Source organism: Hippocampus guttulatus, chromosome 1, assembly GCF_054856545.1.
Source record: "Hippocampus guttulatus isolate MCC_2025c chromosome 1, RoL_Hgut_1.0, whole genome shotgun sequence".
In the NCBI taxonomy this organism is placed as follows: domain Eukaryota; kingdom Metazoa; phylum Chordata; class Actinopteri; order Syngnathiformes; family Syngnathidae; genus Hippocampus; species Hippocampus guttulatus.
The window spans coordinates 24,189,351-24,207,448 of NC_141261.1; the positions used below are offsets into that span (position 1 = coordinate 24,189,351).

At 43.9% G+C, this 18,098-nt stretch overlaps 2 protein-coding genes across 4 annotated transcripts in view; one reads left to right on the plus strand and one right to left on the minus strand.

Annotated features, from left to right (window-relative positions):
• The first annotated feature begins 3,172 nt into the window (after positions 1–3,172).
• Positions 3,173–8,724, plus strand: sp5l (Sp5 transcription factor-like). Its single transcript, XM_086121526.1, has 2 exons — positions 3,173–3,561; positions 4,268–8,724. Exons 1-2 carry the CDS (start codon positions 3,508–3,510, stop codon positions 5,318–5,320), a joined length of 1,107 nt encoding a protein of 368 aa, XP_085977652.1. The 5' UTR covers positions 3,173–3,507; the 3' UTR covers positions 5,321–8,724.
• A 558-nt stretch (positions 8,725–9,282) lies between these two features.
• Positions 9,283–18,098, minus strand: part of arhgef25a (Rho guanine nucleotide exchange factor (GEF) 25a) — a 34,979-nt gene continuing 26,163 nt past the window's right edge. For all 3 annotated transcript variants that reach the window (XM_086121510.1, XM_086121499.1, XM_086121518.1), the window contains exons 6-16: positions 17,836–17,939; positions 17,655–17,724; positions 16,029–16,118; positions 14,739–14,831; positions 14,420–14,470; positions 14,226–14,303; positions 13,943–14,134; positions 13,004–13,184; positions 12,050–12,279; positions 11,834–11,962; positions 9,283–10,213 (exon numbers count right to left, since the gene is read on the minus strand). In XM_086121510.1, coding sequence (XP_085977636.1) covers positions 10,091–10,213; positions 11,834–11,962; positions 12,050–12,279; positions 13,004–13,184; positions 13,943–14,134; positions 14,226–14,303; positions 14,420–14,470; positions 14,739–14,831; positions 16,029–16,118; positions 17,655–17,724; positions 17,836–17,939 — 1,341 coding nt within the window. In that variant the 3' untranslated portion in view covers positions 9,283–10,090. The remainder of the gene's footprint in view (positions 10,214–11,833; positions 11,963–12,049; positions 12,280–13,003; positions 13,185–13,942; positions 14,135–14,225; positions 14,304–14,419; positions 14,471–14,738; positions 14,832–16,028; positions 16,119–17,654; positions 17,725–17,835; positions 17,940–18,098) is intronic.

The following is an 18,098-nucleotide window of genomic DNA, read 5'->3' on the forward strand; positions in this document are numbered from 1 at the left end:
GACGGTGCGGGCCTGATTAGCGGCCACCCTAGCAGCTGTTTCATGAACACAGGGAGCTCTTTCTCTGGAAATGAGTTTTCCCTTGAAAACGGTGCAAGCCGTATCCAGGTCTATTTAAATGAGCTAACATGGGGAAGGTAAGCAGAGCCACATGAGCATTGTTTTCACAGTTCAAAGTGAGGAGAGAGTACTTTGCACTTCAAAGCCACTCATCTGGGAGGCAGCGCGCTGGGGGTGCGGGTGGAGGGGTTCGTCGGAGGGTGGCGGGGGATATTTGGGAAGGAGGAGGGGGTGGATGAGAGGGGACAGGAAATAAGAGTCGGGGTAATTAACAACTTCTGCCCCGTAATAAAGCCGAGACGGAGCATACTGTACCTCTGCCTCATGTCATCCTTCCTCGTCCACACTGTGTGCTCTTTCATCTTTCCGAATTAGGCCCCTCACTTTTACTCAAGTTGAAAAAGAAAATCCAGAATTACAAGCTTGCATCATATCACAACGCAACACATTTTGCCATCACAAGAATATTCATCTTGTGGCAAAATGTGCTTGGCATGATTCAAACTGCCGATACGCTGAGACAAATATGGAAATTGTGGTGCATGCATTCATAGAAATCGGTGTGATTCAGATTTGCATACTGTGTAACGTATTGTAGATAAATGAGAAAGTTTGTTACTTTAGATTCTCTCTTATCAAGTCCAAAGAGCTCATGAGATGAAACACTCAAGGTCATCAATTGTTCTGCTCTCTGCACCAAAACATTCTGAAAGTTAAAAAAAAATCCAAAAATCTCGTCATGTAATGCAGGTAAAACAAGACATACAGCAAAGCAGAAAGGATTTTTGTTAATCTCGATTATTCTAATGCCGTATGTGCTAAATGAGATCTACAAAATCACCAAAATGTGTTATCCCCTCTTTTAATGTTATTGTAATACGACTTTAGCCGCCTTCTCCTTGAGGTGTGTTTATTTAGGGATTGCGGTCGGCGGAACAAGGAGCAGCAGATAAGTGGCGAGCTCCGGATTTACATGAGAAGCGGGTTCCCAGCCTGGGTTGAAACTCTTCACATTGTAATGGTGAGCAGATTTACAGAATGAGATTAAGCCTCAATCTGCATTTAATGGAGCACATCTGAAGCGGCCTCCACTTGAACTCTCCAATGTGAGAATGTCACACAGGGCGGCCTATTTGATGTGTCACCTACTGGTGAGAACGCTCTTTGATTGAGTTATATCAATTAGCTGGTGAGGGGAATTGTGTGTGTGTGTGTGTGTAAGTACACATTCTTCCATCCCGCGTTAAAGTTTAGAATTCAACATGCAGATATGGGCAACAAACATGGTGTGTGTTTCATTTCATGCCCAGAAAGCAAACGGTCTAGATGTGCCCATGCTCCCCAGTCTGTCATGTCAGGAAAAAAAGTGGTTGTGTTCATTTACAAAGCAAAAAGATGGAGTCAGTTGTGGATCATGTTGACATTTAATTTGCGGGCTGCAAACCTAACCTCACACTTTGCTATTTCAAAATGTGCGTCAGACGCTGTTGTGTTCAGAATAAATCTCTGATTATTCAAAATCCCATGGTGAGTTCTTCGGATAAAAATAATTTTTGACTGAGCTGCCGTTATCTATGTTAGATGTTTCTATTTAACAGACTAAGCAGATTTTTGGTCCTCAGTGTAGAGTTGCTAAAAGTTACTTAACTCTCATATGCTATGTGAGCTTGGTCCAACAAGCACTGTTTGGAGAGTAAAAAGTCACAGAAGTAACACAGTTCCTGTGACTATTGCTCGTTTTGGTTATAACAGAGGAAAGTAAGGCATTACCAATAAAAATAAACAAGATGCATTTTCATTGACCTTTAAAAAGTGTCCCACTGGAAATTTAAAATCCTCCATTCACTCAGTCAGCATTTATTACTCCTCTCGCTGTTACTTATTTGTTTCTTAGAAGCCGATCAAGTTTTAGACGTCAATTATAACAGACGTGTTGATATGTTGTGATATTTGTAATCGTTTTGTTTGTTTTTAGATGATATGAGGCCACCGATTGAGATTATTACTAAAACGGGTTCAAAGATAACCAGGACAATGCTTATCACAAGAAATGTAAGTGTGTGTTTGATGTGTGTGTGTGTGTGTGTGTGTGTGTGTGTGTGTGTGTGGGGGGGTGGGTGGGGGGGCGGTTCTCTTCCTAGCCAATGACATTTAATTCTACTCTATAATAAAAGATGTGTATTTAGATCGGAGTTCATCACCCCTTTTGTACATCTTGGGTGCGCGAAGGGCTACCATTTCGATCAACTATTTGGAATTTAATATTAACTAATTAAACTTAATATTACAGTATGTGCCAGGCCTGAAGCTGCGCTGAACGGTGCCGCAGGAATTCACCAAAAGCATAGAAAAAGAAGCCCGTGCAATAGTCAGCAAGAAAGCAAACATTTTTGTTGACTGATAAGCAAGCAGACTTTCCTTTCAGATCACCGACGATGTGAAGAACATCTGACATGCTGATCCGCAATCGCTGTTGTTGTTGTTGGCTGTGTTCACACACGGTCACATGAAAACTGAGACAACCGCGTCGTTGTTTCAGGAAAGGTGTGTCTGTTGTGTCCGTGTCGAACTGCGAACTGCACTTTGAGATCCACGCACACGCACACAAATCACGGGATGAAAGATGAAAAATGAAATATGTTGAATTGAGTTGAAACCCCCATTTTTTTAGTTTTCACGGACTGTACACGAAAACACATTTGTAAGTATTACAGCTCAGTTGTTGTACAGCGCATTTGCATTTAATCTTTAAGAACTGCTTCTTGTGAACATTATTTCCAGTGCATTTATTATGACATTTATGAAAAACTCGTATTTCTTATTGACTGATTGAAGTAGATCCCCCCTCGTACAATGTACGTCGTAAACTTCGTTCAGATCATAAATGCACAAACACTTTTGAGGATGTTACATTTTGGAAGCTTCTTGTCCAACGCTGCAAATAAGTGATTATCCCGAATAAAAAAAAGTGACGTATATACTGTAGGTGGAAAAAGTTTACAATGATAGAAAAAAAGCACAGTCTACTCCCCACCCTCGGTATATTTGTGCTCCCATCAATAGAGGGGAGGAGTCCCTTGCCGGGGTCATCTTTTGGTTGAAATTAGAAGTGGCCCACCCCTTCATCTGACGACGCGCACCCTCCTCCTCTGCTCTCCCGCATCATCCTGGAGACCCCGTTGAGCCCATCTTTTGGCTGTATAAAGACGAGCAGCAGCTCAGACTGTTCGCGAGTTGATTTCGAGTCCGCATCTTCCCACCTTCTGGACCACCGCGACCACCTTTCGAGAGGCCGACGCCCGCGTGGACTTTGTTTTTAATGCGGCGGGATTGTCGCCTGGATTGATCTCGCAGGAGGCGAGTGAGAGCGTCACTTTGCTCGAATTTCCACTCACGCGTGGACGCTTGCGTTGCACTTGTGTGGAGAAGAAAGCGACGCGAGGACACATGGCTGCGCTAACCATACAAAGGACTGACAACTTTTTGCACACCTTTTTACAGGTTTGTTTGCTCCGCAAATGTTCAGCGTGGTCGCAAAGTGGCTGTACCCTTTCTACTTTGATTGACAGACCCGATTCCACATCGAAGGGAGGATATGCGCACAATACGCGCGCTTAATTTTTTAGCAGGGACGCGTTTCACTGCGCTTCATTTGACCTCCTATTTTGCATATCGATGCAAGTCTGTTAATGTAAACATACGTGCGCAGTCATATTTCGATGAACTTACTGCTGACACCGCTGCGAATCACTAGATTGTGTTGAATTTAACGTTAACACGACTGCACTAACTTGGGTTGCTTGTGTTGAAGTGACGGAATATTTTGTGATTTGTGATGAGTGTGCCTTTCGCATTTTAAAATAAAAATGAAAAAACAAAACAAAAGAAATATTGTTGAAAGGGAAAAATAATTTCTTGTCTTTCAAGTGACTTGCACAAAGGAATGATTCATTTTACTCACAAGGCGAAATGAATACATTCTGCACCACTTTGAAACGTCTTCCCTTTTTGTATCAACCAGTACCACACAAGTGTTTTATACGGTATGTTACTTCTTTATTAAATTACTCTTTGATCATTTAATTTTTGTGGACCAATATATTGCAGTTTCATCAAAGCGAGCATCTCTTATTTACAACGCGATGCATTTTGTCTTGATAGCTATTTAGTGTACATTCTGTATGTGTGTGTTTTGACCGCCAAACAGGACCGCACGCCCAGCTCCTCTCCAGAGGGCCCCCCCAACGCCCTGTCCTTCCTGGCCACCACCTGCAGCCAAGCCTGGCAGGCGGGCAGCTGCGCCAGCTCCGAGGGCGCCCAGTTCCCCTACGAGGGCAGCGTCAGTTCCGCTGCTGGCATGTTCCAGCTGTGGAGCAACGACATGACGCCCGGGACAGCCCTCAGCACGCACCAAATGACCTTCACCGTGCCCAAGGTGCAGTTTCCTGCCCATGTGCAGTCCGGCCTGGGCCACCACCACCACCATCACCACCACCATCATCATCATCGTCCTCACCACGAGCTTCCTCTCACTCCTCCGGCCGAGCCCGCCTCGTCGTACTCGTTCGAACTCTCCCCCGTCAAAGTGTTGTCCTCGCAGCCGCAGGCCAGCGGCTCCTACTACACGCAACACAGCGGCGTGGGACAAAACTTCCCCGGCTTTCTCCAGAACTCCTCAGCCAGGCATCAGCTGCCGGGAGGCCACGGTGAGGAAGGGCAACAGTGGTGGAGCCTTCCCCAAAGCAACGGCACAGCCTCCAACCATCCCTTTGCCCTGGGCAGACAGCTCGTGTTGGGCCACCAGCCGCAGATCGCCGCTCTCCTCCAGGGGACCTCCAAGGGTCTGCTCAGCTCCACGCGCCGCTGCCGGCGCTGCAAGTGCCCCAACTGCCAAGCCGGCGGCGGCGGCGGCTTGGAGTTTGGAAAGAAGAGACTGCACATCTGCCACATTCCCGAGTGCGGCAAAGTGTACAAGAAGACGTCGCACCTCAAGGCGCACCTGCGCTGGCATGCCGGCGAGCGACCCTTCATCTGTAACTGGCTCTTCTGCGGCAAAAGCTTCACGCGCTCCGACGAGTTGCAGAGGCACCTGCGCACCCACACCGGCGAGAAACGTTTCGGCTGCCAGCAGTGCGGCAAGAGGTTCATGAGGAGTGACCACCTCTCCAAACACGTCAAGACCCACCAGAGCAGGAAGGGCAGGCCCGGGCAGCCGGCGCAGGGCTCGGACCCTCTGCTCGCCAACATCAAGAGAGAGTAGCGTCTGCCGTCCAGCTTTCCCGAATTCCAAATGCAAACTGTGTGATTCTCACTTGATGCAGTGGCTTTGCACACACTGGAGAAAAAAAAAAGGCTGTGTTGACTTTACCCCCATTTTATTTTATCAAGTGGTTGCATGAAATAAAATCATCTGGATACGGATCCATTTTTTTAAATAGACGTTTAGTCTTACTTGGATCCAGATGAGTTTATTGCAAGCAACATAATGACAAATCACAATAAAATTGAGTAAATTCAACCAAAACTTTTTTCAGTGCACCGAGGCAAGCGGCATGCTCCCTGTCAGCAGGCGAGCAAAATATGAGAAAAACGATGATAAGTTGGTTCAAAAATTGATTGTTTTTGAAAATAGAAAAAAAACAAATGTCTTTGTTCTATATTCAAATGAGCACAATGACCATGCCCTTAATTATGCAATTCAAGGTAAGTCATACAAAAAAGCCCAGAATGAATTCATAAGAATTCCAAGATGTTGATTAGTTATTCGAGGTTTTAATTCTTGCCCCTGATTTGTTTGCCTCACTTTCAAATTCTAAAACATAACCTTTACTTTTCTGCTTCAGAAGTTGTATCTGCAGCATTCCAAATTCCCTGTAAATGATGTATAAATGCTAACTGTTATAGGGGCAATGGCTGCATGTGGATTTTAATAAACAATCTCGGTGTTGAAAAAACGCACGCTTCCTTTATGTGACTTTTTCAAACCTTGACAAGTAATTGCAAATTATGAAAATGCGTTGAACTTTTTTCCTTTTTTTTTTTTTCCATTCACTAAATGTGTAAATTTCCTGTCGGGCTAACATTTGATGTACATGAAAATGATGATTTGATCCCCTGCAGCATGACAAAGCCGCCCCATTGTGCTGCCGGCGTGAAGGCAGACCAACACGGTGTGCTGTTCAAAGACCCTCACACCTCCGAGTAAATACTCATCTCATTGATGGGCTGCTTGTCGCGCCTTCTGCAATCAAGTTCACAGTCATGTGGCCTTTTAATGACTGTTTTTTTTTTTCTCTCCATGGAGAAGATTGAGCCAACAGATGCCACTGAGGGCACTGGCCAGGAATTCCCTGTGAATGGGACTCCTGTTGCTGAGACCCCCTCGCTAGTGACAGAAACTCCCTTTGATTTGGAACCCTTGTGAAAGTTAATATCCCCTACTGCGCACTCCCCCCGCAAGCCGCAGCCGTCGATCACAGGCAGGTTACGATAGGCTCTGCTTTACGGCCCAGAATGGGCCTTTATTCGGAGAGCGGCCAACCAGATGTCTGCTCATCCAGTAGTTCCTTCTCTTTGTTGTTACGTCCGTTTGAAGCATCTTCAAGGGGGACGTCAATAGCCTTGCCTTCATTCTTAGAAAGGGGGTCTACAACGTGGCACACATCCATGTATAGTGGTTCATCCTGAAGACTAAAAATGCTCTCAAAGCAGGTGTTGCAATACGGTAAGTTTGTAGTAAATCAGGTGATGGATTTTCAGATACATTTTTTTTATGGAGATGTATCGTCTATGCCCTGCAATTGGCTAGCAACCAGTTCAGGGTGTCTCCCGCCGACTGGCCGAAGTCTGCCGTGATAGTCTCCAGCACATCCGTGACCTTTGTGAGGATAAGCGGGTGAGAAAATGGATACAGTCTACTATAAAAAAATGTATCTAATTTTTTTTCTTTGGAGCAACGAAAATGTGTTTCAGGAGCATGTAACATGCTGGTTTCAGTATGCAGTGACGTCCGAGCACACGAGGAAAACGTTGTGCTGTTTCCTGTTCAGGGGCCGACTTCACCCAGGACTGGTCACTGCTCTGTCGCCGGGTGCATGTAGAAAAAGACAATCATTCCCACTCAAGTGGAACCACGCGAATGCACACAGGTCAGGACACTGAACCACAAAGTCAGTGAGCACATTTATATTCAGCTCACATTTGTAAGAAAGCCCTTCGCGCCCAAAACACAAACACAAACCCTGGCCTGTACGTTAAGGTCACAGAAAAAAAGTTTTTGTTCACTGTACTCATTCTTATTTCGTCAATTGGGTGCATGAATTGAAATTATCTGGATCGAAATGGATTTTTTTAAAGTACATTTTACATCATCCCAAAAAAATTATCTGGTTCCACATTACTTTATTTTGTGCAACCACCTGACAAAATAAAATATGCTCCATCATGCCCACGACCCTCGTGCGGATAGCTGCTCTGATAATGGATGGATGGGTGAATGGATGAATGATTATCTGTTGTTTCAACTTACTGTCAAAGGGCTTTTTACGTTTTTTAACTTCAGCTTAAGACTGCAAAGCATTAAAAAAATACATAAATAAAGAGAGGTAAAGTCAACCGCACTTGAAAACTTGAAGATAGATAGATAGATGGATAGATAGATAGATAGATAGATAGATAGATAGATAGATAGATAGATAGATAGATAGATAGATAGATAGATAGATAGATAGATAGATAGATAGATAGATAGATAGATAGATAGATAGATAGATAGATAGATAGATAGATAGATAGATCTGCTAATATTATAGAGGTGCTCTGTCGTCCTCGAGTGGTCACAAAGAAGAATGCATCTTGATGAAGCGACATCTTCATGAACTGCTTGTTTCTTCCGTTCATCTCTAGGGGGCTCTGTTGGCCTTTTTGTTGTTGCATTGAACAGCTGCAGCCGGCTCAACTCCAAGCCTCAGCAAATTTGGACTGAATGGGTTGTTCCTGGCAGAGTTGGCAAAAGTAGAGGAGCAATAATTCAAATGTTCCCAAGAAAAGTAAAAAATACAGACGAAAATGTATTTAGAACAAGAAGGCTACATTAGTTCATGCTAACTTTAAAAAATGCAAGTTTTATTTTTTTCTTTCTTTATGACAGAACAGAGAAAGTATTCAGCAATAGAAGCTGGAGGTATTTAGCTTGCAACAGTATTCAATATGACTCATTCTTGTATTCCACAAAAAAGCGACTTTCGTCCGTAGATGGGGAAAGTCTTCATTCTCCCAATCTGCTGTCGTTGTCATTGTGCTCTCTGATTCACGTCCTGCTGTGTTGCTCTTATCTATTTGTTTCTACTTTATAAGGCCACAACATCGCAGTCAGTCAATAAAGATCTCAATCACTGTTGACATCAATGATTTTCTGCACCAACTGTACAAACTGTCATAGTATTGTATTCTACCACTGATCACTTTAGCTCTGCTTGATACTTTGCACATTGTCTCACAGTTGTCACTGGGTGGTACCACCGCACTACGGTTCACTTACAGTACGAAATGTCCTTCCATACCTATTTGTCATGTCCTTGTTTACGATGATACTAATGCAGCGTGTTATACCGGAGACAAATCCCTTGTGTGTTCTACATACTTGGCCAATAAAGATGATTCTGATTCTGATTGACGTCTTTGATTTATTTGCGCCATCATGTTGTTATCAAAGAATGTTTAAAGAACTAAATTGTTTTAACCAAACAAGGCTTGAAAATGCAGGGAGAGGTTGTGAGAATAAAAATCTCGAAATACAAATGAAGTTCCTGTAAAATCTATTTAAGATTCCGACTACTGGTCAGCCAATTGGTCGGTAAAAACAAGAGAACAAATCACTGATTACAGGTTTTTAATTCTTGGACATCACAGTCATGTATCTGTCCTCTGAAATAAAAAGTCACTTCTCTGCGTTGGAAGGAAGTTTAAAACAATTATTTAAACAACAACAACACCGTAAAATATAAAAGATACACCAGAGAATTTTATGGTGAACAAATCGGCACACAGCCTTGCTTCTGCAACAATGTCCGACGCTTGGCGCCCTCCAGAGGTCTCTTTCGGTCCTGCAAAAGCACAATGAAAGCCACGTGCAGATGCTCCGTGCTCGTCACAGTTCATAGTTGGCCTTCTGCTGCGGAACCTTGTCTATTTTTTTCTTAGGGTCCCCCCCCCCCCCCCCCCCCCGCCCACCTTTTGTTTGTACTTAAAAATATTGGAAAAGCAAAATAGGCACATGCCCCCGGTGAGAGCTGTAAACATACAGCATAGAGCAAAGTCCTTTTCTCACGTACTCCTGAATTTAGTGTAATGTTCACAATAAAAGTGTTTCCTGTAGAGCAAGCGCCAGGTGTAAAACTGCACATGTGTCGTATTACTGGAGAGTACAGAGAGAGCCCATGCACATCCTTTTACACTCTCATGTACGGACAAAAAAAAACAAAACAAAACAAAAAGGCCATACATTCACAGATTTTTTTTTTTTTTGTCAAGTGCCTGCACAAAATAAAATCATCTGGATGACTTAAAAATGTATCTGGATCCAGATTACTTTATTTTATGCGACCATTTTGAAGAAATTAAATGGAGTAAACTCAACCCAAAAAAACAAAAAACTAATTTCAGTGTTGGTGCATATGGACTGAAAGGGACAATCCAGTGACCTCCCCAATTAGGAATGAACGTGTGATCATCAAACCCCTTCTACAAACCCTCAAAAAAGTCAAAAGTAGTCATTGTCACAACACTGATTGACCTTCCTTCGAGTGCCCGGCAACATCCTGCAGGCTGATTTGTGTTCAGGTGCACACAAAGCGGCTACAACTCATCCAAGCTTTGGATCTTTAAAAAGCGAAGCGTCATTTACAGGTGCTGCTTAAAATTCCTTCAAAGGTTCCTTCAAGATGTGTCAGTTCTGGAGAAACAGACATGAATGTGTTCTGTCCTTTTCCCGCTATCCCTCAGGCTCACGCAACAGAAAACCTCTAAGAGTTCAAAGGTCATCTTCAGCCAGCTGGGCCAAGTTACTTGGCCGTCGTCCAGCCGAGGGACCCGAAAATGGAGCCTGGCTTCCACAATCCGTCGCTTGACCCCTGCGGCAGCCGTCGCCTGCTCTCTGCAGGCAGTAGGGAACACAACAGAAAGCTTTTCAATCCCACTTATTCAAGTTGCCATTCACTTTTCAGCACAAGTGCTGCTCGTCAAAACGCTAATATTTATGTCAACATGTGAACAAAAGCAATGCGATGTTTGCAACCTCAGTCTGAAGTTCAGCCAAGGCCACGTATGGGAAACAGTTATCTACTTTTGATAGGCATCGCTAACTCACTTCCTGGTCTGGCTCAGCCTGCTTCCTGTTTGTTATGTATGAAGCCATTTCAGGTTGAGTCAAACGAGAACGCGGTGGACAACTACTGCCTTGTTACGCCAGAGCCCCACGGGATGCGTCGCGCCTACCTGTTATTTGGAGAAAAATATTTCCCTATTTTGTGTGTGTAACATGATTAAAAAATTATATTCAGGATATGGTCAGGCTGCTGCAAAAAGACTCACCAGCTGCTCCAGAATTCTATTGCTCGAGTACTGAAATATGTTGTTTGTGTGCCACTCACTTTTTCAGTCTCTTGACTTTTGCATTTCTGTCAATCACTATTTCCACAGCGTTTATGTGCATTGCTCTCTCAAGCCCATTTTCCCTTCTGTGTATCCACGCCTTAGCTCAGTTCAGTCTTTCTTTCTGCCGAGGTGGCTCTGTTTATATAGGCTTTCATAATATGGAGAATGGCTCTGTGGTTTGAAAAGGGCTTTCAGAAATCTTGTGCAGTCACTTCCAGAAGTGCTGTATAAATAACCATGAATCTTCAGTGCAAGAAATATGAATATCTACAATGAAAAAAAATGCAGTGTTGTTGTGGTTGCACAAAATATAATCATCTGGATCCAGATGGGTTTTTTTTGCTCGACATATAGTCCAGCTAAAAACATTGACATACCTGGATCCAGATGTTTTTATTCCATGCAACCACTTGGCCAAGGCAAATGGAGTAAATTCAAACTTTTTTTTTCATTTTAGTTTTCTTTTCAACCAACAAGGGGGATTTCGTAGGAGTAAAAAAAAAACAACATATAATTAGGAGTCCCTAATTTGTTCATTTTGTTTATATGCATAAACACACCCATCCCACTGTTAAGACATTATACTGATTATAATCCCCGGAGAAGAAATTCAAGTCACACTCTGCTTTAGTTGTGTGTCACATGGAACCAAACTACACGCATGTGAGCATGCAAGGAGAGATGTCGGCATGAAAGGGGCAACGTGCAAACGGTGCTGCACCACTTTAGACTGGGAAGTGGGGAAGGTGCCTTTCTCAGGAGGCGGGCAACCATCTCTCGAACAACTAGCTGCCATTTTGATATGCTCATGTAGGATACTCAGTGGTAGGATACTCGGTGGTTACATTGTGTGTCCTCCCTAGACCAGCTTAGCCTTTAGCACAGATAAATGTTTCAAGGCATTCTATGGTATGATCAATGGTATCAACGGCAATGCTGAGGTTAAGAGTTTTGGAATTGGCCATGATGCATGATATTGGTTCAACCAAAATCACTATCTGCCTTTGTGCCTGTATTCGTTCCACTAATTCAACGGGTTTAACTGGCTTTGAGGCAAAGTGCCATTCATCTCATACTGAAGCTCTTCAATATTTGTCGGTAAAAAAAATGAGGCGCAAACCTGTGTAGTTTGTGTTGATGGTGTGTAGAGCCCATTTGAAACGGCGGGACAGCTGGGCGAATCTGACAAGCTCAGCTGAACGTGCGATGGGGAAATGGAGTCAGCAGGGCACGGCCGCACCAGGACAGGCTGCAAATGCAAAATCTTGTGTTCAAATGGCCCATTAGTAGAGGCGAACAATGTGAGTGCATGATCAACACCGCTGGGGCGACCTACATCTTGCAGTAAGCAGGTCTCACTGGGTCCTCGAGCCAGACCCTGACTGGGCAGATGAAGGGCAGGCAGGGACATGTTATGAGAATGAAGGGAGGGCAGCCTGTGGCGGTCAATGGAAGCTGAGGAGTGGGGTCTCAGGGCACTGGCAGTGGACATGGGGGGTCTCATGCAGCGACCCAAACTATTGGACTTGCTTTCTCGCCGCTGGTATTCAATAGGTGACTGTAAGGCTGAAACAAACGGTAACAATTGATTAAACAGCGGCAGACAGTTACTGGCAGCAGTGGCCCTCACTCGAGAGCCACTGCTGTTCTACATGTTTTATGACACATGTAGGCTACTGCACATGCTGACGTTCAACCCTCACTCCGATGCATTTCATGAATGTGTGTGATATATTTCATCTTTTTTCGAATCAGCTATAAATGAGAATGAAAATGCACCGATGGAGCCCGGAAAGTACCGTGCCTCTTGGACTGGTGGCAGTGCTGAGCTCCATGGGCTCAATGCGTCGAAGAAGCGCACTCAATTCAGGTACAGCGAAAATTGTTTCTATGTTTAGATTCAACTCAAGAGAAGACAGTGCCTCATGAGTCATGAAGCTCACTGCCTGTCACTGGTCACCAGCCAATCGCAAGGCACACAGAGACAGCAGTAAACATTCACACCTGTAACGTTTTGGAATTGTCTGGGATGCAGGATATTGGAATATGGGAGGAAGTCAACACATTTTCACTTGATTTTGGTAAAATCATCCAAAAACTTAATCTGACTTACTTGAATCAGAAATTGGATAAAGAAAGCAATAAAAGTTCAAGATTGCGCTGAGACATTCCATTTGATTGGTGCCTTTTTGACAGGATTTCCCTCCTCTTGTGATGCATTGATGCTCATGGAAAGTCAATGACACCAGAGCTGAACCATAAGTACTGGCGGCAGGCAATTGTGGCTCACCGTTAAGGAAGTTGCGTTGTGTCTCCAAGATCTGAATCACGTCGTTGACCCAGGCTCTGCAGGTCTCCGGGGAGGAGGCTAGCAACTGGAAGCGCAGCATGCTCCCATCAGGATTACGGGATGTCAACACAAAACGTGCGTCATCACCTTCAACGGCAGGCTCCACCCCCAAGCAGCTCACCTGGAACACAGGCCATGTGAGAACTCCATCCTGTTGACTGGTATACAATCAACTTGCACTGGTTCTCGGTCCACCTCAGGCGTGATTTTAAAGTTTCGTTACTTGACCATAAAATATTACTTGGCTTCGCACTTGCTGATTTCAGGGTACCTTTTGCTCCATCCCAAGCCTTCTGCTCACAACATGCTGTATTTTTGGGGGGTTACTCTGAGTGTTCAAAAGAAGTTCGAACATTCGAGAGCATTCTCTCTATTATGGGATTCCCTACCAGTGAGTGGCTACATCTGTAGAAATGAACTCTCGATTTGAGACTTGTTTCTCCACTCTCACAAGTGGCCAAACCAAACCTAGTACAGAACTAGTCTAACACCCAGCCTCAGCTACTTACATATGAGCTTTGGCCTGTTTTACTGCCGCTTCCCTAACCACCCTTCACAGAGAGGGGCCTAGGGCAGGGGTTAACAACCTGCGGCTCTTTCGTGTTGCGGCTTTGCGTGGCTTGGACAAATAAATTATAAATGTCCACTGGCAGTGTATCCGACTTGTCTCACAAATGTGTATCAATGGGTTTACTTAGTTTGCTTTTGCCCAGATGGAACGTTTAGACCGGCAGATGGCATTGACTTTTGTGAACTGTGTCCCTTTGAAGCCCTAAGAGACGATTGTGTGATGAAGCGCCGTATGATTTGATTTAATCTACTCTATGTATGAAGAGTTGTTGCAACTCTTCTGTTTGTTGAAGAGTTGCAAGCTCTCACCTTGATACTGCTTTTAAAGATGTACCCAGGGAGCGAAAAGCCCTTCTTCCTGTCGATCGGCTCACTGAAGATGACCAGCTGCTCAAACAGGAAGACCCTTCTTTCCTTGGCTCGGGACAGGAAGCCACTGTCCTGCTCAGTAACAGTGAAGGTGTCCTGCTGGAGCAGCTTCCCCTGGGCTGTGATCTTCCCCTTGTACGCGTAAGGAAGACAACAAAAAGAGGATGTGGTTGTGCTATAGTTAGCGCAAGTTCGACTTGCCATCCCAATCCTTGGGACTTACCTCAAAGCCTTGGAGTCGGCCCACATTCATCATGTCATTGCAACGTTTTGGCACAAAGCACATCACTTCAACTGCTTTCTAAATGAAATACCCCCCCCCCCCCCATCCCCGCATCAAAAAAAGAAAAGGAAAATAAGTCAGCTGAAAGCAAAAATAAAACACCATCTCAAAACTGTATCCGGCAAAACTCCCACCTCTAATTCCTCAGTGTCCATCCCAGCTTTGGTGTAATACTTCAGGAAGTCCTGCTCAAATCAACACAGTATGAACAGTTTAGCTTTGCAGATCTGCTCCAGCTTTCATGTGTGCTCAACGAACCTTTCATTTGTTTTAGAATTGCAAGCTTTTACCAAAAGACTTCAAATCCTAACTAAAATCCTAACTGGCAATGGGGTTGAGATGTGCACACCCACGAGGAGTCTATTAAGCCTTAAGTACTGTACAAGAGCTGGAAAAGGAGACATCTCCGACATAATGGATACAGCTCTCGTATTAAAATGGAATTATGTTCACCTTGAGCAGCAGCTGGTACTTCATGATTCTCTGCACGGGTTTGATGAGCAGGTCATTGAGCTGCAGCCTGTGACCCAGCTGATGACGTAACTCCTTGAAGCAAAAAATAAAAAAGGTGGACACAACAATAGTGACTCCCCTTGAACGTGACACGTAAACAAAGAAGCAAGTGCTCGTTGTCATTGTGTTCCGATTTTGTTCAATGTTGTTCTTGTGTGACACGGAAGCATCAGTGGAATGTACAAATTATAACGAATGGAGCATTGATTTTATCCATGATGTGAAATGGTCTGATCCAGATGCTTATACAGTATGAAAACATTTTTTCCTGCTCATTCTGCTTTCAGTGCTACTTGAACACTTATCATAACAAAGTTTTACAAATTATCCCTATCTTAGCCATCATCCAGCTATTAATTACGGGTATTCAGCTTTTTTTTTTATTCTTTATGGTGAGGGTGTGCATTTTGTGTCTTTTCTACAAGACTCAGAACAAGTGAGTAAATCTACCCCGATTTTTATCCATTTCGCAAAAACAAAAATCATTTTCTGAATTTTGTTGATGATTAGGCTCAGCTGTGGTTACATGCGTGTGATTTTTATTTGATTTATTCACATTTTTAATCCAAAGTGTCACTTTGCCTGAATTTCATGATTGTGTGACATGCAATGAATTTGTCAGAAAAAAAAATACAGTGATGTGTGTTCACATTGACAAGTAATTTGTGGTAATTATTTGTCCTATAGTATGCCAGATGAGTAAAACTGATTCCAAAACAAACTTCAAGGTTTTCGAATATGACTGTTGGGGCAGATTCATTCATGTTGAGGTGAAGTAAGCAGACTCAAATTCAGACAATTGTAGCATTGGCAGGCACGTGCTACTTAAGGGAGAATGTTTAATTGTGACGTATTACAGTGCTTAACTTGTTTTTACACTTGTGTGACGAATGAAAAAGTGAAAAAGTGAGACGTCTGGAGTGTGACAAATCGTCTTTGGGTGACGCCTTTTTTGATGCTGCAACAGTTGATGCTGCGTTTTTTTCTCGTTTGACTAATAATGTATTTTTACACCCGCATAGCAATTTAGAATATCGACAAGTGCCTGTAAAGTTCAATCGAGGTTTTACAATGGTGACAAAGCGATATTCATTTCCGCTATTTCTCATGGGAAAAAAAATATTTCTAATTTCCAACAAATCTGTGTGAAGCCATGTTGATTGGGACATTGCAGAAGGTAACCCTACGTTAATGGCAAAGAAGTGTCTTACAAGAGCATGAGATCCTCACCTCAAAGTAGGTTTCGATGTACTCGGAGACAATGTGCTCTGACCTGGGTTTGTTCTGACAGTACACCACGTACATATGCAGACGCCTCTCCTGCAGGGCAAGCAAACGGATTGTTGGCTCAAACTGGATTCAAAATGTGTCTAAAAGTTAAAACTAAGATGATTCCCGATGCTCCATTCCGAGAGGGGGCAAATTATTCAACTGCAGTGCAACTACTGAGACGAGACAAAACAGTACGTCAAAGTGCTGGACACGCTCGTGTTTGGATGAAAGGACTCTTTGTGATGATGATTTGTTTCTGAGAAATGAAGCAAATTTAGGAGCCATGTTTCTGTGACTAATTGACTGTTGGAGGTGGAGCTGCCCTGAGAGTCCTAAGGTTATGTATAATTTACTCAAGTTAGCGTGTGTGTAACCGGAGCCTTTTTTCGAGCCCATCGACAGCACCGGGCTGTACCTAGCAACAAGCTTTGTTACCGAGAAACCGCTGAATATGGACATTTTGCAACACTGCGTGGCTTGGATTGTTATTACATTTGGGAGTTTGCTACGCTACGGGTTTGTGCAGGCGTACATGCTGCATTTTGGCGATGTACTGTAGCTCGTGCTGAAAGCAGTCTGGATTCCTCTGCTTTTGATTAGTTCCCTCTCTGCTTGTGTTGACAATGTGATACCAGGCTCAGATTTAGTTACAAGTTTCTTTACCCCACCGCAAGACAATTTTCTCACCTACTGAACCTCACCGGCTCGTTTCAAGTGTTACAGAGAAGTGACTTCATCGAACATCAGACAGCCGAATTCGTTGGTCTACATGTGTTACCACTTAACCAATACAAGCAAATCTAATTTGGGAAGCTCTGACTCCATTGCAGTCCAAACTCTTCAATTCAACAACACAAAATACATTTTGCACTTACGGCAACAGTCAGGGAATGCGTTTTTGTTGCTGATTTTTGGGGCCCCTTTACATTGCATGCGTTATCACGTTTCCATTTATGAATAATTCAGTTAGTGGAGGCGAACGTCTTTGTTGAATGCCTCATGTCAAACTTATGGAAATGGTGCTGAAGAAGGCGCAAAGCCAGGTAAAGGTGCAAGGCGATCGGGCTCTTAGGATGGATGGATGGATGGATGGAAGGATGGCATAAGCACAGAGGGAGGACTCCAAGTCACTCCATTATTCATGAAGCTCGAGAGTCCTCTCAAATCAAAGCCAATGGAACAAAAACAGGAAGCACAAACCAGCAAAGTAAAAGTGCTAAGCCTTGCTGAGCAAAGCAACCCTTCATTTTAGTGATCTGCGAAGTTCAACATGACCTTTGGTGGATATTCTCCTTCTTCCCTTACTTAACTGCATTTCACTCAAAAATGGCTCGCAAAGTCAAGCACACACGCAGAGTTAATCCACTGATGCTGGCTGGCTGAAATGCGGACTACTGAGGTGCGCAGACGGCTCCTTTGATATGATGACGGCTGGCACTCAAAGGTACCACTCTAATATCAACAGCCTACGGGAATGCATGCTTAGCTTTATGGACCCACTGTGCATGTATGTGTGTGTGTGTGTGTGTGTGTGTGTGTGTGCGTGTGTGTGTGCGTGCGTGTGGAGACTGCAGCAGTACTCACGTGTTTAATGAAAAGCTGACCCAGTCGCTCTGGCTCTGCCACACACTTCTCCAGCTCTCCCAGGAAGTAGCTAGAAAGGAAACACATACACGCGTGCATGCAATCATTGCTGAGCCATTTTGCATTTGTCATCCGCTTAACACAATGCAGCAAGCAGTGTCAAACCAAATCTAGGGCTTACTCTTTATGCCAGTCAAATATTTGGTGAATGTTCCCAAAAACAATCTTGTCTTTTCCCCTCATGTCCTCCGGTACACCTTTAGAGGTCATTGTGGCCATGTAGCCCTGCAAGAGAATGACAGAAGCACGCACAGATGCTCACAAATGGTGTCATTTGCAGTACTTTTCACATTAATTATGCGGGGAAAGTGTGCATTACGTGTCCAGCTCGCTTCCCCGTGACAGTACTTCTAAACTAGCGACCACTAAACCCAAGTAGTTAAC

Excerpts from the sequence above, each read along its gene's own strand:
- sp5l (XM_086121526.1), top strand. The coding sequence starts at position 3,508 with ATGGCTGCGCTAACCATACAAAGGACTGACAACTTTTTGCACACCTTT. Across the intron at positions 3,562-4,267 it reads TTTTGCACACCTTTTTACAG|GACCGCACGCCCAGCTCCTC; the intron begins GTTTGTTTGCTC and ends ACCGCCAAACAG.